Genomic DNA, 27,418 nt, shown 5'->3' on the forward strand with positions numbered 1-27,418 from the left:
GGGTCCAGCGTCAGTCCCAGGGATTTAAACTCTTTGACGAGGCTGAGTTCCACCTCGTCCAGAAACACACTGGACGCTGTAGATCAGTTGTTTTTTTGCTGAACATCATGCAGACAGTTTTCTTTATGTTGAGTTGCAAACGTGAGTTCTTGACCCACAAAAAAATCTAAATCAGATCAAAGTCCCGAGACAGGACTGGTGGAGCCGGACCGACGCGTCAGAAGGACGACACGACGAGCACGAAGCACCAGCAGCATTTTAACAACAACAAACCACAAACACGATCCACCAAACAAACTCACTCAGCGAAAACATCACAATAAAACAAACACTTACTTCACTGTTAAGATTCATTCACAATAAACATTTTCATTTGGAATTAAGTGTTTACATGAACTTTTTAAAGAGGAATTTATTTTTATTCAGATTTAAATTATTTTTATTTGGAATAGTTGAGTTTCATTGTTGACAAAAGTGTTGCTGGGAATTATTTTGGTCGGCGGCAAGAAACACTAATTGAACATGACGAACGGAGCGAGAAAACACGTAAAGGGCATTGATCCCAGTTATTTCTCCGCTCTAACAGCAGAGGACGTCACGTGGAAACAGAGGCAGGACCCAAAACGCAGGACTGCTTCAAAATATTTAATGACAAAACAGAAAAAATCCAAAACTCAAGACTAAATGGCCACGACAAGAGACACAGAGAAACTCGGACAGAGACAATGGACCAACAAAGGGCAGACGAGAACACAGGGAATAAACACACACACCTGAACGAGACACAGGTGAGACACATGAGGGCGGAGCCAACGATCAACAACAACAAACAATCAGGAAGTAAAACTCAGAACTACAAGCAACAAAACAAATGTCACAATAAAACACAAACTACAACCACCACAAAACATGAACCATGACAGACGACCAAGACCATCTGACCACAAACTGGTCATAAACATCGACGGACGACAAATCTCCCTTTTCAACCCCGACAGAACCTGGACCAAACCAAACTTCTGGTCAGAATCTCCAACTCCCTGGACAAATATTCACTTGGGCGACATCCACAATGACTTGGTGGAAACTCCTGGGCCATTCACAGCAGAAAAGATGAAAACCTCCAAGAGTCTGGATGTGTTGTTGAACTTGTTGAGTCCACGGTTTGTTAGGATCTTCTACGTTTGCTCTGCGGATGTTTGAAAGTCGTTTAATTCACTGTTAGTGGTTCTTTTCACTCAGAATATGAAAAAGACATTTTCCTCCTTCTGTGTTTCTATTTGTGCGTCTGATAATGCAGCAGGAATTTACCATTATCAGGAGAAATACTCGAGGTTACACACTGTGTTTGACGCTACTGTGTTTCTGCCTCTGACTAAAATATTTCCCAGCAGCAACGCGGGTTTTTAATAACAATGACGTCAGCTCAAACTTGACTATTAAAGCTCTCATATAAACGTGGCGACTGAAGAATGGGTCAAATGCAGAGAACAGATTTACCTGGGAAAAATAAAGTGCACCTTAAACTTCAACTTAACACAGGGTTAATAAAGATGGGAGGGCATCTGACTCAGTCCTCTCTCTCTCTCTCTCTCTGTCTCTCTCTGTCTCTCTGCAGCGTCGAGCTCGGGCCTCAGTTCTCCCGACAGCACGGCCCTGCAGATGGTGTCAGACCCGACCCTGGTCCACGTCCTGGTCCGGTTCCTCTCGGGGACGAACCCGAACGGCACGAGTCAGCACAGCGCTCAGGTCGGCCCCACGGCCACGCAGGCCATGCACGAGTTCGTGAGCCGCCTGCAGGTGCACCTGTCCTCCACCTGCCCACAGGTGTTCAGTGACTTCCTGCTGCGCCTCATGCACATCCTGTCGTCTGAGAGGTGAGGCCCCGGGGAGGAGGAGGGAGTGTGTTTGTCCACCAGGGCGCTGACTCTTGGCTCGTGTTGAATTGTATTTGGAGTGATTCATGTTTGAATGATCTTTAGGGTTTAAATATTTTTATTGATTTAACAATATAATGCAGAAAAAAGAAAAACAAACCCCGATCCCTCCACCTGCCCTTACTCACCGCTGTGGAATACAGATTAATAACACTGCAAATTAAAATGCACAAAGCCCAAAAAACAAATCGACACATACAAAAATGTACATCTACACAGAATAGAACAGAAATAAAACCATCAAGCAAACACACGTTAATGATTTATTGAAGATAAAAGAACAATTTCTACACCTTAAAGAAATTTAGTTCAGAACCACTCAATGTAGATCTGATTTTTTTTTATTTTTCCCAAGTCTGAGATTCGAAAAAACTCCAGTGTTACAGAGGGAGGCACAGGGTTTAAAAGAATAATGCGGTGAACCAGTAGATCAGGCATGTCCAAACTATGGCCCAGGGGCCAAATGCGGCCCTCTGACAAATTATTCTTGGCCCTCAGGCTTCCAGGTGAATTGGCCCAAATTACCTTGAATCAACAAAAAAAAATTTTTTACTGCAAGTTTTTTGAAAATTTGCCTTGATAAAGCGAATAATTAATATTTAGTGTTTGGTTTTAAGGATTTTAGCATGAATAAAGTCTGAACTCTAATGTGTTAAACATGCAAATATTTCAATTATTCACTGTATCGAGCAGCAGTCTGTGGCCCTCGATCGGCCGTCTGCGTCATCTGTGTTTAGACATGTGGCCCTTGATGAAAAAAGTTTGGACACTCCTGCAGTAGAGTTAAACACAATCACCTGTGTCCTCCTGCTGGAAGCCACAGCCCCCAGGTACCATCCTGAGCAGAGCAACAAGAGGTCTTGGTCATATCTAAACTCCTCACTCTGTGGATAAAGCCTTAAATTTGCTTTTCCAGTGTCATCCTAAGTCAGGGTAAGACCAGAACATACGGAGCAGTGCAGACTCACTGATCTTACATCTGTCACATGTGGTTTGAATGATGTTTAACCCTGTTTCCAGCTCCTCCTGTGCCACTGTGAGGAAGTCAGAGTCACTTGGTTCTTTTATGAAGTTGTTTTAGATCAATATTGTGATTCAAATGTCATAATTAGAACAGAACAATCCACAGAGCTCAAGAGTAAAATGCTTAAACAAAAACACATGTACTGTATTTTCCGGGTTATTAGTCGCGCTCTTAAGACTCTAACCGCATCAAAAAACGACCGCGCACCACAATCCAGAGCGCCCCATACACGAATCCACTCAGGTGTCCCAGCACGACTTCAGTAAACTACAAACACACAAACACACACGGAGCAGACAAACACACAAAAACACACACGGAGCAGACAGCGACCGCACAGAGAAACACACCCACACACACACACACAACTCATCACTTCACGCCGACGAGGAACGGAACAGAGGAACGAACCGAAAAAGCCACGAGCGCGACGTGCCACTTCTAGACACGACTGAACTGAGTCACTGCGAACACGCCGACAATCCGCTGGTCCCAGACACACCCTCCCTACACGAAAGATTTAAAATGTAAAAAATGACCGATAACGACGGACAAAACTGAAATTCCTTTTACCAAGATTAGAATTTCTGTCGAGATGAATGAAGAACTGTGCTTAAAGACGGGGTATTTTTGGAGCTTTCTCCCATGTTTTAACGTTCCATCGTCTAAAAAAACATGTCTGAAGAGGTTTTAGAGACATCCACGCGTGTTTGAGTAATCTAGCGATCTCTCTGTACGAGATTTCTCCATAAATACGACAGTAAACGGGAAAATTCTCCGTGGATAATACAAAAACGTGACAGAAAACCGCAGTAAGTTTTGTTAGAGGGGACGTGCGGTGATTGTGTTGTGATGGTGCTCTGAAGGGGGAGCGACTTAGCAGCAAAACCGAAACTTACAAAACACGTTAATCTGTTGTTGCGGGTGATTAGAGCGTTTACAAAACAATAAAAAGAACTAAAAATGTGAGGAACGGAACGGAGGAATGAACCAAAAAACGTGCCGCTTCTACACACGACTGAACAACTGAGTCACTGAACACGCCGACAATCCGCTGGTCCCAGACACTACTCCCTACACGCCACAACTGAACACACCCAGAGTCACCGTGAACGAACAAACAACCAAAACCACTCACCATCACACTGTTGGGTTTCCTTTAAAGTCCCACGCCGTTTATTTGTGAAAAAAGTTCAAAAATAGAACATTTAATATTGACCCCTGCTCTCCTCTCTTTTCTTTTCTTTTCTTCTCTCTCGTGTGGCTCAGAGGTCCGTTCCAGTCGGGTCAGGGCCCTCTGGACGCTCAGGTGAAACTCCTGGACTTCACTCTGGAGCAGAACTTCGAGGTGGTTTCCGTGGCGACCATCCTGTCCGTCATCGAGTCCATCACGTTCCTGGTCCATCACTACATCACGTGCTCGGACAAGCTGGTGTCCCGGAGCGGCTCGGACAGCTCGGTGGGGGCGCGCGCCTGCTTCGGGGGGCTCTTCGCCAACATCATCCGCCCGGGCGACGCCAAAGCCGTGTGCGGCGAGACCACGAGAGACCAGCTCATGTTCGACCTGCTCAAACTGGTGAACGTCCTGGTGCAGCTGCCTCTGTCCGGAGACCGAGAGTTCAGCGGGAGGCTCCCACCAGGGGGCGTGAGCGCGGCCGACAGCAGCGCGTCCGACGAGGAGAAGGTACGACGACAACGACGACAACGACAACAAAGTCTCATCGTTATTCTCACTGTTTCTAAGTTTGTTTTGTGTCTCTGTGTTCGTCAGTTTTATCACAACTGATTCTTTTGTTTTTCAGGTGTGTGGAAGTAAAGAGGGCGGGGCCAGCGGAGGCTCGTCGACCAATCAGGGCCCGGCGTCCGGAGTGGCAGACCTGGTTTTAGCCAATCAGCAGATCATGAGTCAGATCCTGTCGGCGCTGGGACAGTGCAACAGCAGCGCCATGGCCATGATCATCGGTGAGAGTCACAGACGGCGACGAGGAGTCAGATCTGACTCCACAGATCTGAGGAGTCAGATCTGAGGAGTCAGATCTGAGGAGTCAGATCTGAGGAGTCAGATCTGTGGAGTCAGATCTGAGGAGTCAGGGAGCCACTGTGAGGGAGTCGTGGAGGGAGTCAGGGAGCCACTGTTGAGAAGTCAGGGAGTTGTGGAGGGAGTCGGGGAGCTATGAAGTCAGATCTGTGGAGTCAGGGAACCGTTGAGCCACTGTGCAAGGAGTCAGGGAGATGTCGAGGGAGTCAGATCTGTGGAGTCAGGGAGCTGTGAAGTCAGATCTGAGGAGTCAGGAAGCGGTGGAGGGAGTCAGGGAGCCACTGTTGAGGAGTCAGGGAGTCGTGGAGGGAGTTGTGGAGCTATGAAGTCAGATCTGTGGAGTCAGGGAGCCGCTGAGGAGTCAGATCTGTGGAGTCAGGGAGCCGCTGAGGAGTCAGATCTGTGGAGGAGAAAGGGTTTTTATGAGACCAGAGTGGAGTTTTTACTGTCACTTCAATAACGCTCAGAACAACAACTAGCATGCTATCAGCGCACTTCCTTACCTTGTCCGTTGCGTGTGTGTCCCAGGAGCGAGCGGCCTCCATCTGACCAAACACGAGAACTTCCACGGGGGCCTGGACGCCATCTCCGTGGGCGACGGCCTCTTCACCATCCTGACCACACTGAGCAAGAGGAGCAGCTCCGTCCACGTGATGCTCCAGCCCATCCTCACCTACATGGCCTGTGGATACATGGGCCGACAGGTGAGTCCCTGACACTGACCCGCAGACAGGTGCACACAGGTGCAGACAGGTGCAGACAGGTGCAGACAGGTGAGGCTGCAGGGGATGAGTTTAAACTTTCTTGTTGAGTCTGGAGACTTTCACACAAACATTTTCTCTTTTCTCTACAGATTATTTTTGGAGTAATGTTTATGTTTTCCCTTTGTCCCTGTCAGGGCTCCCTGTCCACCTGTCAGCTGTCGGAGCCTCTGCTGTGGTTCATCCTCCGAGTGTTGGACACGAGTGAAGCTCTCAAGGCTTTTCACGACATGGGTGAGTGAGGAACACGCTCGTTCAGACTGAAGCAAAACTGAAACGTGGAACGTCCCTGAGAGAAATAAACCCAGTTTTCTGTTGAAAGTCACAGTGGATAAATCTGAGTCTGTTCTCCCGACAGTTCAGTTCTCCAATCGTTCCACTGAAACAGTCCGGAAAAAAAGGAGCCTGAGAAAGTTTAGCTTAAAGTCAGGTTTTGGTGACTCAGTTACGTCAGTTTGACTTTTACATGTTCAGAAAAAACTTGTGTTACTGTGAAATGATGTGAAAGAAAAACTAAATGTCACTACAAAGATTTTAGAAGACACTTTCTCAGGGTTCCCACGATCATGGAAATCCTGGAAAAGTCATGGAATTTTAGGCAAGGCAAGTTTATTTGTACAGCACAATTCATACACAAAGTAATTCAAAGTGTTTTACAGAATAAGAAATACATTAAAATCATAAAAACAAATCAAAACATAAATAATCATGAAGATTAAAATAAAAAAGAGAGACATAAATTGGAGAGAAGAGTGCGGAATGAAAACCTAGAGTCTGGATTTAAACAGCGTCACAGAAGAGTCTGTCTCACATGTTCAGACTGTTCCAGGTTTTAGCTGCATGAACCTGAAACTCTGACTCCCCTTGTTTAGTCGTGACTCTGGCACCAGCAGGAGTTGGTCCCTGAGCTCCTCAGAGTGTGAGATGTTCATATGACACTAACATGTCACAGATGTAGTGTGTGTTTCCCTTTGCTCCAGTGTTGTGTTCAGTTTTCATGAGTCTGTTCTGATTCTTTGTGAACATCTGAGTCTTTTGTTTAAAAGAGACGACAATAAAAACACTGACAGGATTTAAAATGTTCAAAAACTATAATCCCAAACCATAAAGTGAGAGGAAAGAGTGAATGTTTCAGATTTAAACCTAAAAGTCTGATCAGTTCTGCACATGTAGGTGCTGGAAAGTCTCGGAAATTTCACTTCAGCTCATGAAAAAGTCATAGAAAAGTTTTGAAATTTTGTCTGTGAAAAAGAGTGAACCTGTTTCTCTGCACAGACACAAACTGAACACATCAAAATGACCAAAGACACTTCTCCCCATTTACTGTGTGTTTGCCCACATTTGAACTGTGACCTAAATCCAAGCGGCTCAGTTCACTTCCTCCAGGTCCAGGTCGGTTTTCCACGAGAAAACAAGAGACACAGACAAAGTCTGACTCAGAGTCTGCTTCTGTTCCACGTCCCTAACTCTTCAACTCTTCTCTGTCTGCCCCTGTCTGCCCCTGTCTGCCCCTGTCTGCCCCCGTCTGTCCCTGTCTGTCCCTGTCTGTCCCTGTCTGTCCCTGTCTGTCCCCTGTCTGCCCCCGTCTGCCCCCGTCTGCCCCGTCTGCCCCCGTCTGCCCCCGTCTGTCCCTGCCCGTCCCTGTCTGCCCCCGTCTCTCTGTCCCTGTCTGTCCCTGTCTGCCCCTGTCTGCCCCTGTCTGCCCCTGTCTGCCCCTGTCTGCCCCTGTCTGCCCCTGTCTGCCCCTGTCTGCCCCTGTCTGTCCCTGTCTGTGCAGGAGGAGTGCAGCTGATCTGTAACAACATGGTGACGAGCACCAGAGCGATCGTGAACACGGCGAGGAGCATGGTCTCCACCATCATGAAGTTCTTGGACTCGGGTCCGGGGAAGTCGTCCGACGGGAACCTGAAGGCCCGGGTCATGACCTCTGAACCCGACAACGCCGAGGGGCTGCACAACTTCGCTCCTCTGGGTACACGACACGTTTATGATCTAAAACTCCAAATCAGGCAACGACACAGACGTCATGTTCTTGTCTTTTATTGAAGTTCATGCTTTTCTATAATGAGGACACAGAACATTTACACACACGACCCACTGCACAAATAAAAACTAAATAAACACTTGAATAAAAAAAAAAAAACAATACTGAACCTGCGTGAAGTCAAACCTGCACAAAAACTCTGTCCATGGTTTGTGCTGCTTTAGTTTTGGAGACTTTAACGATTCTTTTACAGGTTAAACTGGAGTCACAGCCTCAGGAAACTTCAGAATGAAATAAAACGACAAACAAGTCGATGAGTCAAAATGTGAAACGGCCTCAGAACAACAAAGAAAATTAAACCAGTCGTTTGTGTTTGGTTTGTGTTGTTTTGTGTGTCTGTTTTCATTTGTGTGAGTTTATTTCTAAAATTATTCATGATTATTTTTGTGTAAATTCTTTAAGATAAACGAGTCTGTGGAAAAGTTTGTTATTCTATAAAATCTGAATCCAAATCAAGTTCCTCCAGGCTGATCCAGACTTTTCCACAGCCTCAGGTCGTTTCTCTTCACTCGTTTTGTGGAGTTTTGTTAAAGTCGCTGTTGTCAAATGAACAGAAATGAACAAAATATAATTTACATAAAAATTATCATGATTCATTTTAGAAATAAACTCACACAAATGAAAACAGATACACAAAACAACACAAACCAAACACAAACGACTGGTTTAATTTTCTGCCGTTTTGAGGCTGTTTCACATTTTGACTCATCGACACAAAATAAAACTTCATATTTTAAAAACCAGAATCACACAAACTGAACTTTTACAGCAAAAATGAAGCACAAACAGGTGACTCCATTTGAAGTTGTTTTATTTCATTTTGAAGTGTGTTGGAGCTGCTGACACTAGGGCTGTGCAAATATATCGAAATATCAATATATCGTATCGTTTAATGTGATGATACAGTATCGATATCGTGGGCTGCTGTATCGATATATCACCAGGAGGATTTTTTGGTTTATTTTACTAAATCATTTTGTTACAAATCACAGACATGATTTAGCCTTTATTTTTTTATTGAACCGTATCACATCGATTTGAAATATATCGTATCGAATCAAAAGCGTGCTGTATCGACATGTGTATCGTATCGGCAGTTTCTTAATGATACCAGCCCTACCTGACACCAGTTTGACCTGTAAAAGAATCATTAATATCTCCAAAGTTAAAACAGCATGAATCAAACTTTCTGCAGCACAAACGACGGACGTAGTTTTTGTGCAGTTTTGTGTTTGACGAGGAAACTTCAGCAGATCAACACTGAACTCTGAAGGTTCGTTCACACCAAAGCTCCAAAAAAAGCCTTGACGTCTCTATTTGGAGCCGTTGCATTTGAGTTCAGACGCCCCCGACGCTCGTGTCTTTGACGCCGTGGACCAACGGGAGAAAAATACTTGACGCGCGTCCGTTGTCCTGGAAACAAGAGCCCGGTCCTGGTCTTTTCCCGAAACAATGTCAGACCAGACTGAGACTTTAGTGTTTTTATGACATAAAACATCAGTGGAGGAAATCGACTCGACGACTGGAGCGAGTTTATATTTATACTCCACTAATGACACTGGATCAGTCCTGGTCTAATCCTGGTCTAATACTGGTCTGGTCCTGGTTTAGTCCTGGTGATCGTCTCGGTGTTTGTGGTGTATATATTTATTCTCCGTTCATGTTTGTGGTTCTGGTTCTGGGGTTTTTCTTCCTGATAATAACGTCGCTGTGTCTCTGGATACTCGTTCCTGATTGGTTGAGGCGGTGCATCTGACGCGAAAAGTTCAGCATTTTCAACTTCTTGACGCTGACTCCTCGGACGTTCGTCTGGAGCATCGACGCCAAAACGCTCAAGATGCGCCGCAAAAACGCAGGACGCTCTAGTCGCGCGTCCACATGGACTTTACACAGAAACTGGCTCTGACGCTTTGGTGTGAACGAACCTTTACAGTAAAACTAACTCTTGTGCTTTTGTTTTTGTTTCTTATGCGTCTCTTTGTGTTCCTCTTGGCTCCTCCGTCCCTCAGGCACCATCACCTCGAGCAGTCCCACGGCTCAGCCCGCCGAGGTGCTGCTGCAGGCCACGCCCCCTCACCGCCGGGCGCGCTCCGCCGCCTGGTCCTACATCTTCCTCCCCGAAGAGGCGTGGAGCGACCTGACGGTTCACCTGCCCGCCGCCGTCCTGCTCAAAGAGATCCACATCCAGCCGCACCTCGCCTCGCTCGCAAGTGAGTCACACGGGACTGGGACTGGACCGGGACTGGACCGGGACTGGACCGGAGACTGGACCGGAGACTGGACCGGAGACTGGACCGGGACTGGACCGGGACTGGACCGGGACTGGACCGGGACTGGACTGGAGACTAAACCGGAACTAAACTGGGACTGAACCAGGGACTAAACCGAGACTCAACAGGGGACTATAGCGAGACTAAACCAGAGACTAAACCGGGACTGGACCGGAGACTGGACCGGAGACTGGACCGGAGACTGGACCGGAGACTGGACCGGGACTGGACCGGGACTGGACCGGGACTGGACCGGGACTGGACCGGGACTGGACCGGGGGGACTTGACTGGAGACTGGACCGGGACTAGAATTTACAATTTACAGTTTATTTATTTGGAGGATAAGCCCCTTGAGATGTTTTGCCATCTCGTTTTCGAGGGTGTCCTCAAAGGGGGGTCCACTAAATCAGGGACTAAACCAGGACTAAACCAGGGTTGAACTGGGGACTAAATTGGGGACTAAATCGGGACTAAAGCAGGACTAAAGCAGGGACTGAAGCGAGACTAAACCGGAGATTAAACCGGGACTAAACCTGGGACTAAACCTGGGACTAAACTGGGACTGAACCAAGACTAAACCAAGGAACTGGGGATAAACCGGGACTAAACCAGAGACTAAACAGGTACATAGTTGGGAATTATTAATAAAATGTTTTGTTGGAAACTATACTATACTCTTTCTGCTCTGGATCAAAAGTTTTGTGGACTCAGATCAGCAGGAGTCGTACAGGATGATTCCCGTTGGAAAAGTCAGACTTCCAGATGATTCCGCTCTCGTTCAGATCTGTTTTTCTCTGACCGTCCGTCTGTGTCGTCCTCAGCGTGTCCGTCGTCCGTGTCGGTGGAGATCAGCGCCGACGGCCTGAACATGCTGCCTCTGTCCACGCCCGTCATCACGTCCGGACTCACCTACATAAAGATCCAGCTGGTGAAAGCCGAGGTGGCGTCGGCCGTATGTCTCCGCCTCCACAGACCCCGAGACGCCAGCACCCTGGGCCTGTCCCAGATCAAACTCCTCGGACTCACGGCGTTCGGAAACACGTCCTCCGCCACCGTCAACAACCCCTTCCTCCCCTCTGAGGACCAGGTCTCCAAAACCAGGTCTGTACACACACATACACACACACATACACATATACACACACACACACACACACACACACACACACACACACACATATACACACAACACACACACACACACACACACACATATACACACAACACACACACACACACACACACACACACACACATATACACACAACACATGCACACACACGCAGACACAACACACACACACACACATATACACACAACACATGCACACACACGCAGACACAACACACACACACACACACACAACCCCTTCCTCCCCTCAGAGGACCAGGTCTCCAAAACCAGGTCTGTACACACACATACACACACACATATACACACACACACACATATACACACAACACACACACACGCACACACACACGCAGACACAACACACACAAACACACACAACCCCTTCCTCCCCTCAGAGGACCAGGTCTCCAAAACCAGGTCTGTACACACACATACACACATACACACACAAATACACACACATATACACACAACACATGCACACACACACACACACACACACATATACACACACACACACACACACACACATATACACACACACACACACACACACACATACACACACACACACACACACACACACACACACACATATACACACAACACATGCACACACACATGCACACACGCACATATACACACACACACAAACACACACAACCCCTTCCTCCCCTCAGAGGACCAAGTCTCCAAAACCAGGTCTGTACACACACATGCACACACACACACACATATACACACACACATACATATACACACAACACATGCACACACACACACACACACGCAGACACACACACACAACACACGCACACACACACACACGCAGACACACACAAACACATACACATATACACACACACACAAACACACACACACACACATATACACACAACACATGCACACACACACACACAGACACACACATATACACACAACACACAAACACACACAACCCCTTCCTCCCCTCAGAGGACCAGGTCTCCAAAACCAGGTCTGTACACACACACATACACACAAACACACACATATACACACAACACACACACACACATATACACACAACACACGCACACACACATATACACACGCACACACACACAACACACGCACACACACACACACACATATACACACACACACATATATACACACACACACACACACACACATATACACACACACACACACATATATACACACACACACACACATATACACACACACACATATATACACACACACACACATATACACACACACACACACATATATACACACACACAACACACGCACACACACACACACACAGTGTTCCCCAGTGTCATGTCCAACCAGAAGTAAAAATGGCAAACTGGGAAAAAAGTGTTAATTTTTCATAAAATTTTAGATTCAGATAAACTTAGGTCCACAGGGAAAGACTCTTTGACTGAATTCCACGAACTGAAACTAGAATCAAAATTAAACTCATTTCAGCAGGAATTGATTCTGGATAAAAAAAAAGAAAAAAAAAAAGGTCTTGATCAATATCAGAACTAGTATAAGGTAATTCATTTTTTTATATTTCAGCCCTTGTTTTCTATTTTTTATTATTATTTTTTGTCTCCATAATCATAAAGGCATTTACATCTTTCAGAGAATAAAATGTCAAAGCTCATAAAAAATTTAAAAAATTAATGCTGTTTCTGTTAATTCTGCAGTTTTAATAGATGTTTACAAGGGCAGCCGTTCTACTTTTATAAATCTACATTTAAGAATTCAATAAATGTTCATATTTTAAAATCAAACTTAAAAAATTATTAGTTTCTGTTGGAATTAAAATTTTATTATTATATTAAACTCTTTCTGTTTGTCCAGCCTTTTCTCCAGGAGTGAAACATGTTTTTACTGTTGTGGTGTGGACGTTCACATGACTCTGTTTGTGATGTGTGAGTAAAATGTTCCGTACTGTTGTGTCCAGTATCGGTTGGCTGCGTCTGCTTCATCACTGTCTGACCCACGTCGGCGACCTGGAGGCCATGATGGCGTCGGCGGCGGCGCCCACGGCCAACCTCCTGCAGACGTGCGCGGCGCTGCTGATGTCGCCGTACTGCGGGATGCACTCGCCGAACATCGAGGCGGTTCTGGTCAAGATCGGACTCCAGTCCACCCGGATCGGACTCAAACTCATCGACATCCTGCTGAGGAACTGCGCCGCCTCCGGGACCGACCCCGCAAGTACGGACTAAAGACACACTGCGGAACATTCACGGTCCTAAAACACGCTTAAAGACACACTGCGGAACATTCACGGTCCTAAAACACGCTTAAAGACACACTGCGGAACATTCACGGTCCTAAAACACGCTTAAAGACACACTGCGGAACATTCACGGTCCTAAAACACACTTAAAGACACACTGCGGAACTTTTAAGGACCTAAAACACGCTTAAAGACACACTGCGAAACTTTTAAGGACCTAAAACACGCTTAAAGACACACTGCGGAACATTCAGGGTCACAAAACACACTGTCAACTTATTTTTTTGTCACAGTTTTAGAACAAGAGGAGACGAGAGTCATGTTCCACTTTTCAGGTCCACGAAGCATCAAACTTTTATCACAGTTAAAACTAGAGACCGATCGATATGGATTTTGCTGTGGCCGATATGAAACCGATATAATGGGAGTTGGAGCTGCCGATATAATCACCAAAATATTGAGTGATGTAAAAATACACTGTAAATCTTGAATTGTTTAAAAAACTTAGGTTTGGTTCTGGTGGATTTTAAATTGGGTTTATTTAGGAAACATTTCTTGTTCCTCTGACTCTTTGTCGGACTAATGTCATTTTTACATCACATTCTAGACACCAGTGATGGGGATTCCAGTTCTTTTTAGAGAACCGGCTCTTTTGGCTCGGCTCACTAAAACCTGCTGGCTCTTTTGGCTCCAAAGTGGCTCTTCAGATTATTTTGTTGCAAACAGAACTAAACCAGAACTGAACCAGGACTAAACCAGGACTGAACCAGAACTGAACCAGGACTGAGTGTCAGGACTCGGTCTCTCAGTCTCTGGAGCCCAAGATTAGTCCTGGTTTATTTATTTTATGCTGAACTACAGACAAACATGCAGGTTTTTTTAATCTTATTTACATGCAGATTTCTGAAAGTTTTGTTTGCAGCCGCTGCAGCTGTCAAACTACCATGAGTCTGCCAATAAGGATCAGGCTCTCGTCGTTCACTTCAAAGAGCCGGATCTAAGATCCACTTCGTTTGCAACGACCCGTCACTACTAGCGAGTAAAGAAACTAGCGCTATTAGCCTTTAGCCGTAAATACGTGCACGCCGCGGTGATGAATTATATGTGTAAATGTCGATCATTCACACATCTGTTCACAGCTCATTTACAGATCAATGCAGCTCCAGTCACAAATATACAAACAATATAATCACTTTACAACAGATCAATAGAAAACAGACTGTTTATGTGTTGGAGCTACAGCAGCTAATCGCTAACAAATAAACAAAACCAGCTTCAAAGTCGACACATTTCAACACTCACCGCTCACACAGGCTCCTCCCACATCACACAGGCTCCTCCCACATCACATCACAAGTCTGAACTAATAAATGTCCTTTTAATCCAGACTCATAAAAAGAAAATAATTTAAATGTTGTGCACATGGATCTGTGTGAGTGTGAACAAGCACACGTGAGTGACGTGTGTTCAGGGACAGTAAGACACACACACACACACACACACACAAATGACTCCGCAGATAAACACTGATGTGGAGACACATATTAGAACATTTATCTGTAAATTGGATTAAATGAACAGAATGTAGAGAGTCTAAGATTTATAACGACGTATCACATGCCCACGATAATATCGGCCAACTGATATATCAATCAACTCTAGTTAAAACAGAGATTTTGTTTTGGACGTTTTTTGTAACTAAAACGCGATTATAAAAATGTGATGTTGTTTGTTTCAGATCTGAACAGTCCTCTGCTCTTCGGTCGACTCAACGGTTTGTCCTCAGACTCCACCATCGACATCCTGTACCAACTCGGAACCACACAGGACTCTGGCACCAAAGACAGGTACTGATACTCTTACTACTCTCCTCCTCTCATCACAACTCAAACCAAACACAGATACAGCTTTCACTTCTACAAAGACGGGTCCTGTCTTCTCTCTTCTCTCCTCTTTTCCTCTTCCTCACAGCTCCAAACATTTAATCAAACTCCCGTCAGCTTTACTTAGTTATAAATCGACCTTCTCTTCAGTTTCCTGCGTCTTTATTCTGTCTTCACCTTCAGACTCGGATCATTTTCCCCTCGTGTCTGTGCTCGACGGTTTTGTTTTTAGTCTGATTTTAACGGCTTCAGAAAATATGAAAAGTTTAAACCCTCACACTCGACGTACTCGCGGTTTATTTTTGTAATAATGTACGAAAGATAAACCTGGATTATTTCAGTCACAGAACACAGACGTCTTCCTGTCGTGTCCTTGTTTAAACTCGGCGGCGCCCCCTGTGTCCTCAGGCGTCTCCACCAAACTCTTTTATTAGATTAAAAAGGAAGAAGAAAAACGCCGCGTCCCTAAACGTCTCATTTAAACGTCCTGAAGCGTCTGGTGTCCTTGAACACGTCAGAGCAGGAGGAGGAGCTGTCGAGTCGAAAACACACCAAACTTCAACCCTGAAACCGCACGAGCCTTTTAACACCTGCGGTTTGGTTTTTAAGAAAAACTTCAGACGGATTTTACAAAACGACAAATATTAAAAAAATATTAAAGGTTCAACACTAAGACACAAAACTGACTCTTGTGAGATTTATGTTCTAATGTTCTAATGTTCCTGGTCACAAACAGGTCTAAGTCTGAGGTCTAAGTCTGAGGTCTAAGTCTGAGGTCTAAGTCTGAGGTCTAAGTCTGAGGTCTAAGTCTGAGGTCTAAGTCTGAGGTCTAAGTCTGAGGTCTAAGTCTGAGGTCTAAGTCTGAGGTCTAAGGTCTGAGGTCTAAGGTCTGAGGTCTGAGGTCTAAGGCTGAGGTCTAAGGCTGAGGTCTAAGGCTGAGGTCTAGGTCTAAGGCTGAGGTCTAAGTCTGAGGTCTAAGGCTGAGGTCTAAGGCTGAGGCTAAGGCTGAGGTCTAAGGCTGAGGTCTAAGGCTGAGGTCTAAGGCTGAGGTCTAAGGCTGAGGTCTAAGGCTGAGGTCTAAGGCTGGGGTCTAAGGCTGAGGTCTAAGGCTGAGGTCTAAGGCTGAGGTCTAAGGCTGAGGTCTAAGGCTGAGGTCTAAGGGCTGAGGTCTAAGGGCTGAGGTCTAAGGCTGAGGTCTAAGGCTGAGGGCTAAGTTGGTCCAGGTCTGAGGTCTAAGTCTGAGATCCAAGTTGATCTAGGCCTGAGCTCTAAGTCTGTGGCCTGTGGTGTAGGTCTAAGTCTAGGTCTGAGGTCTAAGTCTTGGTCTAGGTCTGAGGTCTAGGTCCGTCTGTCTAGGTCTGAGGTCTAGGTCTAAGGTCTAGGTTGAAGTCTGAGGTCTCAGTCTGAGGTTTAAAGTCTAAGGTCTGAGTCTAGGTCTTTTACCTTTAGTTCAGTGGAGATTTGCAGTTCCAGGGCTGAAGTGATTCTAGTGAAGATGTGTGGAGTTTAAAAACACAGTGGAGCACTTCCTGTATCACCACATGATGACATCAGAAGGTGGAGCACAGTGTTTTCAGTTTGAGAGAAGAACTCGTGTTAAATCTGCAGGTTTGTGTTAGAGATGGTGTTGTGGTTTGATCCTGGTGTCGTGGTCACCTGACGGTCTACACGGGCGTCTCCGGTGTTTCACCTCTGCTGATCTCACCCTGATTTTAGTGACTTTGTATGAAGAAAAACAAAAAACCCACAACTTCAATCCAGATTAAAAAAGACTTTGTGACGCGCGTTACTCACATTTATACACAGTAAAATATTAGTTTTTTCCCTGTGACGCCACATTACTGTTAGAGCAAAAAACAACACAGCACAGTAAATCGTTACTTTTATAAAACGTTACTCCAAACACTGCACATGAGCTTTAATCAAACACACTCGTATTCAGACCTGCGACGCCGCTCGTCATAAACACTTTCACTTTAATATAAAATATAAAACAGCCTGAGAAAGAACTTAGGAGGTGTGTGTAGTGTGTGTAGTGTGTGTAGTGTGTGTAGTGTTTCATCTATAGTCGAGTTTGAGCTCATTGTTATTAAAAACCCGCGTTGCTGCTGGGAAATATTTTTGGTCAGAGGCAGAAACACGGTAGCGTCAAACACAGTGCGTAACCTCGTGTATTTCTCCCTGATATTGGTAAATTCCTGCTGCATTATCGGACGCACAAATAGAAGCACGAGAGAAGGAAAATGTCTTTTCTCATATTCTGAGCAAACGTAGAAGATCCTAACAAACCGTGGACTCCAACAAGTTCAACAACACATCCAGACTCTTGGAGGTTTTCATCTTTTCTGCTGTGAATGGCCCAGGAGTTTCACCAAGTCATTGTGGATGTCGCCCAAGTGAATATTTGTCCAGGGAGTTTGAGATTCAGACCAGAAGTTTGGTTTGGTCCAGACTCTGTCGGGGTTGAAAAGGGAGATTTGTCGTCCGTCGATGTTTATGACCAATTTGTGGTCAGAATGGTCTTGGGTCGTCTGCTGTTAGAGTGGAGAAATAACCAGGATCAATATCCTTTACGTGTTTTCTCGCTCCGTCCGTCATGTTCAATTAGTGTTTCTTGCCACCGACCAAAATAATTCCCAGGATGCAACGTGCGCTTTTGTCAACAATGAAACTCAACTATATCGTGTTATTATATTAAACTCATTATCAGAAAACAATGACATGAGGTTTATCTTCATAAATCGATGGTGTACGGAGAAACTGTACATATTGAATCATGGGAAAACTGTTTTGTTGCATCCTCAGTTTGTGTTAAACATGTGAATGAAACAAAACGTATCTGCAGATCTGTGTGTGACTGGTTCAGAATGGTCCAGATGCCCTCCCAGGACTTGACCTCTTCTCTCTTGTTTCTTTTCGTCTGTCGTGTTCAGGATCCAGGCTCTGCTGCAGTGGGTTCACGACTCGTCTCGGGTGGCGGCTCACAGACTCAGTTCTCCTCTGGGCTTCAGCTCGTCGGGTTCGGCCTCGTCGCTGGAGTACGGGCTCCTGATGCCGTCGCCGTCGCACCTGCACTGCGTCGCCGCCATCCTGTGGCACAGCTACGAGCTCCCGGTGGACTACGACCTGCCGGCGCTGCTCAACAGAGAACTCTTTGAGTACGAGCGCCAGACTTTACTCTGTGGCTGACTATTGTTAGAAAGTTAAAAATAACCCTAAAACAAAACAGTAGTGATGGGCAGGTCAGGGTTAGCGCCCCCTGCAGGCAGATATATAAAAGTGTCACCAGAGTCTGACAGAAGAAACATCTGAGAAACGTCTGAGGGATCAGACAAACTTTATTTAATGTTGAAAATCAGATTCTGTTGTCTAAAGAGAGAATTTTATCATTGTGCCATCAGAATCAATATTGAGTTGTAGATAGTAAAGAAAAAGTTGAAGTTAAGTTAAAATAAAAATTTATGTTAAAGTAAAAGTTTACATAAAAGTTAAGTAAAAATTAAAGTAAAAGTTTACATAAAAATTAGAGTTAAAGTTTACATAAAAATTTAAGTAAAGGTTTACATAAAAATTTAAGTAAAAATTAAAGTTGAAGTAAAAGTTAAAGTAAAAATTTATGTTAAAGTAAAAGTTTACATAAAAGTTAAGTAAAAATTTAAGTAAAGGTTTACATAAAAATTAAAGTTGAAGTAAAAGTTAAAGTAAAAATTTAAGGAAACATTAAAGTAAAAGTTAAAGTAAAAGTAAAAATTAAAGTTAAAAGGTAAAGTTAAAATTCACGAAAAGTTAAACTTAAATTAAACTTAAAGGAAAAGTTAAAGTAAAGTTAAAGTAATAGTCCAGGAGGAGGAGTGGTTCTCTTGTTGTTTTCTCGTTGTTTTCTCGTTGTTTTCTCGTTGTTTTCTTGTTGTTTTCTCGTTGTTTTCTCGTTGTTTTCTTGTTGTTTTCTTGTTGTTTTCTTGTTAGTCTTGAGTTTATTTGTCTGATGTTTCTTCTGATTTCTGTGCTGTTCTTCGTGTTCCTCAGGCTGCTGTACAACTGGTCCATGTCTCTGCCGTGTAACATCGTGCTGAAGAAGGCCGTGGACAGTCTCCTCTGCTCCGTGTGCCACATCCACCCCAGTTATTTCTCTCTGCTCATGTCGTGGATGGGCATCGTTCCCACGCCGTCGTCCAGTCACTCGCAGGCGCCGCACCGCCGCATGGCCATGACCGACGACGGCAAGAAGCAGCAGATCGAGCAGACCGAAGACTCCTCGCGTCACTTTCGCCCGCCGCTGGACCTGAGCGAGTCCCAGCTCAGCACGCTCGCCGCCGCCTCGCAGTCTCCCGGCGCCATCGACCAGCTGCTGGACTCGGGGCTCCCGGCGCTGCTCGTGCGCAGCCTCACTCAGTTCTGCGTCGGCCTGTTGGCGAGCAACGACCTGCCCGTTCCCGCGTCTCAGATGGACAGAAGGCACCACTATCACCACTTTAACTCCTCCAACTGCGCATCGTCGTCAGCGGCGGCGGCGCAGGGGCGGCAGACGCTGGCGGCGGAGCTGGCGGCGCCCGTGCTCAGGTTTTTAACTGAAGTTGGAAACAGCCACGCGATGAAGGACTGGTTAGGAGGACCAGAGGTGAACCCGCTGTGGACCGCTCTGCTCTTCCTGCTCTGTCATTCCAACGCCAGCTGTCAGACGCTCGCTTCCTCCTCCTCCTCCTCCTCGTCCTCAGCCCCGCCCTCTCAGCAGTCGCACGCCTCAAACCCGGGATCCAGGTTTTCTTTGGCGTCGTCGGCGCAAAACGGCGGCCTGACGACGCAGCAGAGGACGGCGCTGGAGAACGCCACCGTCGCCTTTTTCCTGCAGTGTATTTCCTGTCACCCCAACAACCAGCGCCTCATGGCCCAGGTACAAAACCCCGCCCCCTGACCCCAACCCCGTCCCCCTAACTCCACCCACGCCCCCGAGGGTTTAACTCTGAGACATGTTTGAGATCTTATTTTTTTCAAAAAAAGGAATTAGAAACCAGACGGTGAATGTGAAATGGAAAGTGTCAGAGGTCGTTGTAGTTAATCAGTCCTGGACAAACGTGAGACACAGAAACACACCAAGAAATATGAACAAAACAATAAACTCTCTGATAATCCTGTAGTTCAAAGATCATATTCTCATTTCTAAAGGAACTCAACATTTAAACATCACAAACAGGCTCAAGTCAAAATTTAAATAAAAGTAAAAGTTAAGTAAAAATTATAGTAAAAGTTAAGTACAAGTTACAGTTAAAATAAAAGTTAAAGTTAAAAGGTAAAGTTAAAATTAATGGAAAGTTAAACTTAAAATAAACTTAAAAGTAAAGTTAATGTAAAGTAATAGTACAGGAGGAGGACTCTCAAACAGGCTCTTATATTTTATTTTTAACCAGTGCTGTCCAAAAATATCACGTCATTTACAAGTTAATTCAAAATCACGAACTATTTTTTTGTTTTTTTTTATATATCACAAACTAGTTTGTTCATAAACTGTGTCCACTGCTGTAACGTCAGAAAAACTACAGGATGCAGCTGTAAACGAGAAACAAAACAATTAGTATGAAACTGAGAAACCCTGCGTGTGCTGATGTTGTTTATACGAGAAAAACACAAAATGAACTCCACTCCAAAACACACGGAGAATCCACACTGACCCTTGATAAGAGCTGTGACAGAGACAGACGTTTTACAGACTCTGTTCCTCCTGTTCTCTGCTCCGACCTGTTTTTATCTCCATAAACTCACAGAGGAACGTATCAGGACTCACGTCTGTCTCACTGTTAAAAACATATTTCTGCCGCTGGACTTATTTTCTCTCTAAATCGTTTTCTGTGCTCCACATGTAAACAAACATCGCTGTGTGACGACATCATCAGCTCAGTGCAACAGCGTCGGACAAACACGTCACAAACACAGATGCAATAAAAATAAAAAAAAAAACATTTACACAAAGCCCGTCTGGTTTTCTATGTTGATAAGACGATTAAAATGATGATTCAAGGGACAAAAAAGTGACATTAATTTGCGATGAATTGTGAGTTAACTATGACAATCAAGAGAATAATCATAATTAAATATTTTAATCAGTTGACAGGACGATTTTTAACATAACTGTTTCTGTATATTGTGAAAAGAACCATTTGGATGTGAGATATGTTGACCCTGTTTTCTCTCTGTCTGCTCCTCTTCTCTCCGGTGCAGGTCCTGTGTGAGCTGTTCCAGTCGGCTCCACAGGGGGGCAGTGTTCCGGTCTCTGGGAACATCTCAGGCTTCATCAGGAGGCTCTTCCTGCAGCTCATGTTGGAGGACGAGAAGGTCACGGTTTTCCTCCAGTCTCCATGTCCGGTACGAAAACACACCTCAGACCTGTTCACAAGAAAAATCAACGTGTGTGGAGTTTGTAGAGTCTGTAGAGTCTGTAGAGTTTGTAGAGTCTGTAGAGTTTGTAGAGTTTGTAGAGTTTGTAGAGTCTGTAGAGTTTGTAGAGTTTGTAGAGTTTGTAGAGTTTGTAGAGTCTGTAGAGTCTGTAGAGTCTGTAGAGTCTGTAGAGTCTGTAGAGTTTGTAGAGTTTGTAGAGTTTGTAGAGTTTGTAGAGTCTGTAGAGTCTGTAGAGTCTGTAGAGTCTGTAGAGTCTGTAGAGTCTGTAGAGTCTGTAGAGTTTGTAGAGTCTGTAGAGTCTGTAGAGTCTGTAGAGTCTGTAGAGTTTGTAGAGTTTGTAGAGTCTGTAGAGTCTGTAGAGTCTGTAGAGTCTGTAGAGTCTGTAGAGTCTGTAGAGTCTGTAGAGTCTGTAGAGTCTGTAGAGTCTGTAGAGTCTGTAGAGTCTGTAGAGTCTGTGGAGTCTGTGGAGTCTGTGGAGTCTGTGGAGTCTGTGGAGTCTGTAGAGTCTGTAGAGTCTGTAGAGTCTGTAGAGTCTGTAGAGTCTGTAGAGTCTGTAGAGTCTGTAGAGTCTGTAGAGTCTGTAGAGTCTGTAGAGTGTAGAGTCTGAGTGTAGAGTTTGTGAGTCTGTGGAGTCTGTGGAGTCTGTGGAGTCTGTGGAGTCTGTAGAGTCTGTAGAGTCTGTAGAGTCTGTAGAGTCTGTAGAGTCTGTAGAGTCTGTAGAGTCTGTAGAGTCTGTAGAGTCTGTAGAGTCTGTAGAGTCTGTAGAGTCTGTAGAGTCTGTAGAGTCTGTAGAGTCTGTAGAGTCTGGAGCTGATCCCAAACAAAACATGAGAAGGAGAAACATCTAAGGAGCACACGTTTGGAGATTTCTCCAACAACACTGGTTTAATCGTGTTTTATTTTGACTTTTACAGTTGTACAAAGGACGCATCAACGCCACGAGTCACATGATCCAACACCCCATGTACGGAGCCGGACACAAGTACAGGACCCTGCACCTGCCCATCTCCACCACCCTCGCCGAGGTCCTGGACCGAGTCTCAGGTAAAGACCGAACACACACCGAACACACACACCGAACACACACTGAACACACACCGAACACACCGAACACACACACCGAACACACACCGAACACACACCGAACACACACACCGAACACACACACCGAACACACACCGAACACACACCGAACACACACACCGAACACACACCGAACACACACACACACCCCTCCTCTGCACCTGCCCATCTCCTCCACCCTCGCCGAGGTCCTGGACCGAGTCTCAGGTAGAACTGGGTCAGATCTGGAGAAGGGTCCATCTGCTTTAACTTCTTGGGTTCTTTTTTAAAATCAATACAGTGAAGTTTATTCACCTGTTGACATGTTCCTGCTGCTGCTGCATCTTCAGACTGTCCCAGTGTTGGTGGTGACGTGTCGTACATCAGCTGTTGTTACTTCCTGTGGGCGTGGTCAGGCCTGATGGACCCAGCAGGTCCTTCAGACTGACCACGCCTCCTGTCACCTGCTGTTCTCTCAGGTGTATGAGAAGATGAACACTCCGTTCTCACAGTCAATGCAGAGTTTAAACTTGTTGTTCTCCGATCAGAACAAAAAGTCCAGGGAGGACATAGAATCACAAATGGAGGTACAGACGTCCTTTACCGTGACGACGGAGCGTTCCTCGTTTCTGGTCTCAGATCTGCTCAGATCTGGACCACTGCTCCTCACAGTTTGACTCCACTGAACAAACAAATACTGTAGAACTCGTGTCTGTTCTGAATAAGATTTACTCGACCTGGTGGGGAAAAAGACTCACGACAAACGAAATAAACACTTGTCCAGTTGCCAGATTTCATTTCTCCTTTGCCATGATTTAACCTGAACGACAGATTTTACACAAGAAAAAATCAACAGGATGAATTTAGTGTCTTAAAAATACAGCAATGAAAAGTAATAAAGTGGAGTAAGAGGGAGGAGATGTGTTGACAGTGATGATCTTTGCAGATCTTTGTAGGATGTAAAGCTGTTGTGTTTCTGTGCGCAGACACTCCGAGCATCACGGCCAAACTGATCAACGAGCAGAAGGAGGACAAAGAGAAGAAGAACCACGAGGAGAAGGAGAAGATGAAAGCCGACAACGGATTCCAGGACAATTACAGCGTCGTGGTCGCCTCAGGTCAGAACAGACTCAGACCTGGTTTAGTCCTGGTTTAGTCCTGGTTTAGTCCTGGTTTAGTCCTGGTTTAGTCCTGGTTCAGTCCTGGTTCAGTCCTGGTTTAGTCCTGGTTTAGTCCTGGTTTAGTCCTGGTTTAGTCCTGGTTTAGTCCTGGTTTAGTCCTGGTTTAGTCCTGGTTTAGTCCTGGTTTAGTCCTGGTTTCCTGGTTTAGTCCTGGTTTAGTCCTGGTTTAGTCCTGGTTTAGTCCTGGTTTAGTCCTGGTTTAGTCCTGGTTTAGAGTCCTGGTTTAGTCCTGGTTTAGTCCTGGTTTAGTCCTGGTTTAGTCCTGGTTTAGTCCTGGTTTAGTCCTGGTTTAGTCCTGGTTTAGTCCTGGTTTAGTCCTGGTTTAGTCCTGGTTTAGTCCTGGTTCAGTCCTGGTTTAGTCCTGGTTTAGTCCTGGTTTAGTCCTGGTTTAGTCCTGGTTTAGTCCTGGTTTAGTCCTGGTTTAGTCCTGGTTTAGTCCTGGTTTAGTCCTGGTTTAGTCCTGGTTTAGTCCTGGTTTAGTCCTGGTTTAGTCCTGGTTTAGTCCTGGTTTAGTCCTGGTTCCTGGTTCAGTCCTGGTTCAGTCCTGGTTTAGTCCTGGTTTAGTCCTGGTTTAGTCCTGGTTTAGTCCTGGTTTTAGTCCTGGTTTAGTCCTGGTTTAGTCCTGGTTAGTCCTGGTTTAGTCCTGGTTTAGTCCTGGTTTAGTCCTGGTTTAGTCCTGGTTTAGTCCTGGTTTAGTCCTGGTTTAGTCCTGGTTTAGTCCTGGTTTAGTCCTGGTTTAGTCCTGGTTTAGTCAGTCCTGGTTCAGTCCTGGTTTAGTCCTGGTTTAGTCCTGGTTTCCTGGTTTAGTCCTGGTTTAGTCCTGGTTCCTGGTTCAGTCCTGGTTCAGTCCTGGTTTAGTCCTGGTTTAGTCCTGGTTTAGTCCTGGTTTAGTCCTGGTTTAGTCCTGGTTTCCTGGTTAGTCCTGGTTCAGTCCTGGTTCCTGGTTCAGTCCTGGTTTAGTCCTGGTTTAGTCCTGGTTTAGTCCTGGTTTAGTCCTGGTTTAGTCCTGGTTTAGTCCTGGTTTAGTCCTGGTTTAGTCCTGGTTTCCTGGTTCCTGGTTCAGTCCTGGTTTAGTCCTGGTTTAGTCCTGGTTTAGTCCTGGTTTAGTCCTGGTTCAGTCCTGGTTTAGTCCTGGTTCAGTCCTGGTTCAGTCCTGGTTAGTCCTGGTTTAGTCCTGGTTTAGTCCTGGTTTAGTCCTGGTTTAGTCCTGGTTTAGTCCTGGTTTAGTCCTGGTTTAGTCCTGGTTTAGTCCTGGTTTAGTCCTGTTTATCCTGGTTTAAAGTCCCTCGGTGTGTTTCAGTCCTGGTCTGAAGTCTCAGTCCAAACGGGCCCTGTCCACCCCCCCCAGGCCCCCGTCCCGACGAGGACGAGTCCTGAGCGACAAACTCAGCTCCGGCTCCGGAACCGACCCAAACAAGACCATCAGTGTACCTGTGTTCCACCTGTACCACAAACTCATACCAGGTACTACTACTACTGCAAATACTACTGCAAATACTACTGCAAATACTACTACTACTGCTGCAAGTACTACTACTACATATACTACTACTACTACTACAACCGACCCAAACAAGACCATCAGTGTACCTGTGTTCCACCTGTACCACAAACTCATACCAGGTACTACTGCAGATACTACTACTACTACTACTACTACTACTACTACTGTTACTACTGTTACTTTTATTCGTCTGATTATCAAACTCAGGTTTGTTCTGTTTTAAACCGTTTTTATTGTGTCATGTTTCCTGTTGTTGTGTTTGGTTCGTCACATGAGGAGAGTCTGATGATTCTGTTCATTACCTCAGTTTAACTCTGAGTCTGACACTGAGTGTAAATGTCCACTCAGACCAGAGCGTCACAAAACACACTGGACACGTTTAGTTGGACGACGTGGACCAACAGGAGAAAAATACTTGATGCTCGTCCAGGGCGTCTGGGCCGTTTCCTGGTCTTTTCCTGGAATCATGAACCAGGATGAGAGACACTTTAGTGTTTTTATTACATAAACACATCAGCGGAGGAGATCAGTTCAAAGGCCTGGTCCTGGTCCTGGTCCTGGGTCCGGTCCTGGTCCCGGTCCCTCCTGGTCCTGGTCCTGGTCCTGGTCCCGGTCCCTGGTCCCGGTCGATCAGTTGTAGTTGTGTGTTTATATTTATCCTCCTCTAATGACTCGTCGTAGAGTTTCTTGTTCTGGTGTTTGTGTTTCTCACTTTTCTTCATGGAGATGTTGTTGCTTTGTCTGGAAAGTTCCACAGTGTGACATTAAACCTTTCTATTTTTATGGAGACCAAACGAGACCAGACACAGTTCCAGGTCAGATCTGTGGAGAGGCGACTCCGCTCAGTCACAGTGTCTGTTTTTGTTTTTCTCTGTGTTTTTTGAGTTACAAAACCTCCTGTAAATGAATAAATGTGAAGTTGAGCTGTTTAAAGTCACACTGCGGAACATTCCAGACAGAGTAAATGAGCAGGTGCCAGACGCTCCTCCAGAAAAGTCCCAGAGTGCAGCTTTAGTGAGGTGTGTGTGTGTTGTTCCTGCAGGTCAGCCGTTGCCCCCGGAGATGACCCTGGCTCAGCTCCTCACGCTCCTCTACGACAGGAAGTTACCTCAGGGCTACCAGTCCATCAACCTGACCGTCAAACTGGGGTCGAAGGTCATCTGCGACCCGGGGCTCTCCAAGACCGACTCCTTCAAGAGGCTCCGCACAGAGAAAGGTAACGGAGCACCTCCTGATCTCACGCGGCCCACAGACGCTGGAGGAGCTGATGTTCTGACCTGGACAACCTGGACGTGTGTTTTGTTTCATGTTTAACTCACAAACCTTGAACATTTAACATGACAAAACACTCTGTTCCACCTTGTGATGTCATCGTGCTCCACTGTGTTTTTAAACTCCACACACCTTCACTAGAATCACTTGGATCATGTTTGACTCTGAGTCTCCAAAGTTACACAAAATAAATGAACACAGGAAATAAAATAAAGCAGAAAATAAATAAATAAAAAAGCAAGTCAATAAAAAACATTAAAAAAACATAAAATAGAATTAGCAAATGGAAAAGTAGCAAATAAAATCAATAAAAACCGGTCAGAGGAGCACAGAGTTGTGACGCCGTGTTACAGTCGGTGAGTAAAAGTGTTTTTAAACGACACTTCAGGTGAGAGGGGAGGAGCTCTCCAGAGTTTGGGGCCAAACACAGAAAAGGCCCGGTCGCCTCACGGTCAGTTTTTAGGACGATACGTTGGAGCCCTCAGACTGGAGGACAGAGTTGGTTTTAAATGGATGAATTGTCGGATGTTCTTTTCTTATTTTTATCTTTGAGTGGGACAAATCTTCTGTGGGTTTAATGGACGATGCACCGTCTGTCCGTCTGTCTGTCTGTCCTGTCTGTCCGTCTGTCTGTCTCCTAAAAGCTCTGAGTGATTCTCCAAAACACGTCCT

The 27,418-nt window shown here is 45.4% G+C and overlaps 1 protein-coding gene across 1 annotated transcript in view; it reads left to right on the top strand.

Annotated features, from left to right (window-relative positions):
• Positions 1–27,418, top strand: part of birc6 (baculoviral IAP repeat containing 6) — a 156,375-nt gene that overhangs the window by 76,999 nt on the left and 51,958 nt on the right. Inside the window, 17 exon segments of the mRNA XM_055162377.1 lie at positions 1,619–1,877; positions 4,231–4,645; positions 4,764–4,923; positions 5,528–5,703; positions 5,898–5,994; positions 7,538–7,732; positions 9,814–10,014; positions 10,897–11,176; positions 13,173–13,429; positions 15,193–15,301; positions 18,271–18,495; positions 19,364–20,228; positions 21,551–21,694; positions 22,642–22,771; positions 23,776–23,906; positions 25,275–25,434; positions 26,517–26,688. Of these exon segments, the coding sequence (XP_055018352.1) occupies positions 1,619–1,877; positions 4,231–4,645; positions 4,764–4,923; positions 5,528–5,703; positions 5,898–5,994; positions 7,538–7,732; positions 9,814–10,014; positions 10,897–11,176; positions 13,173–13,429; positions 15,193–15,301; positions 18,271–18,495; positions 19,364–20,228; positions 21,551–21,694; positions 22,642–22,771; positions 23,776–23,906; positions 25,275–25,434; positions 26,517–26,688 (3,976 nt within the window).

This window comes from Boleophthalmus pectinirostris, unplaced genomic scaffold (assembly GCF_026225935.1).
Source record: "Boleophthalmus pectinirostris isolate CB_2022bp ecotype Guang Dong unplaced genomic scaffold, ASM2622593v1 HiC_scaffold_5, whole genome shotgun sequence".
Taxonomy (NCBI): Eukaryota; Metazoa; Chordata; class Actinopteri; order Gobiiformes; family Gobiidae; genus Boleophthalmus; species Boleophthalmus pectinirostris.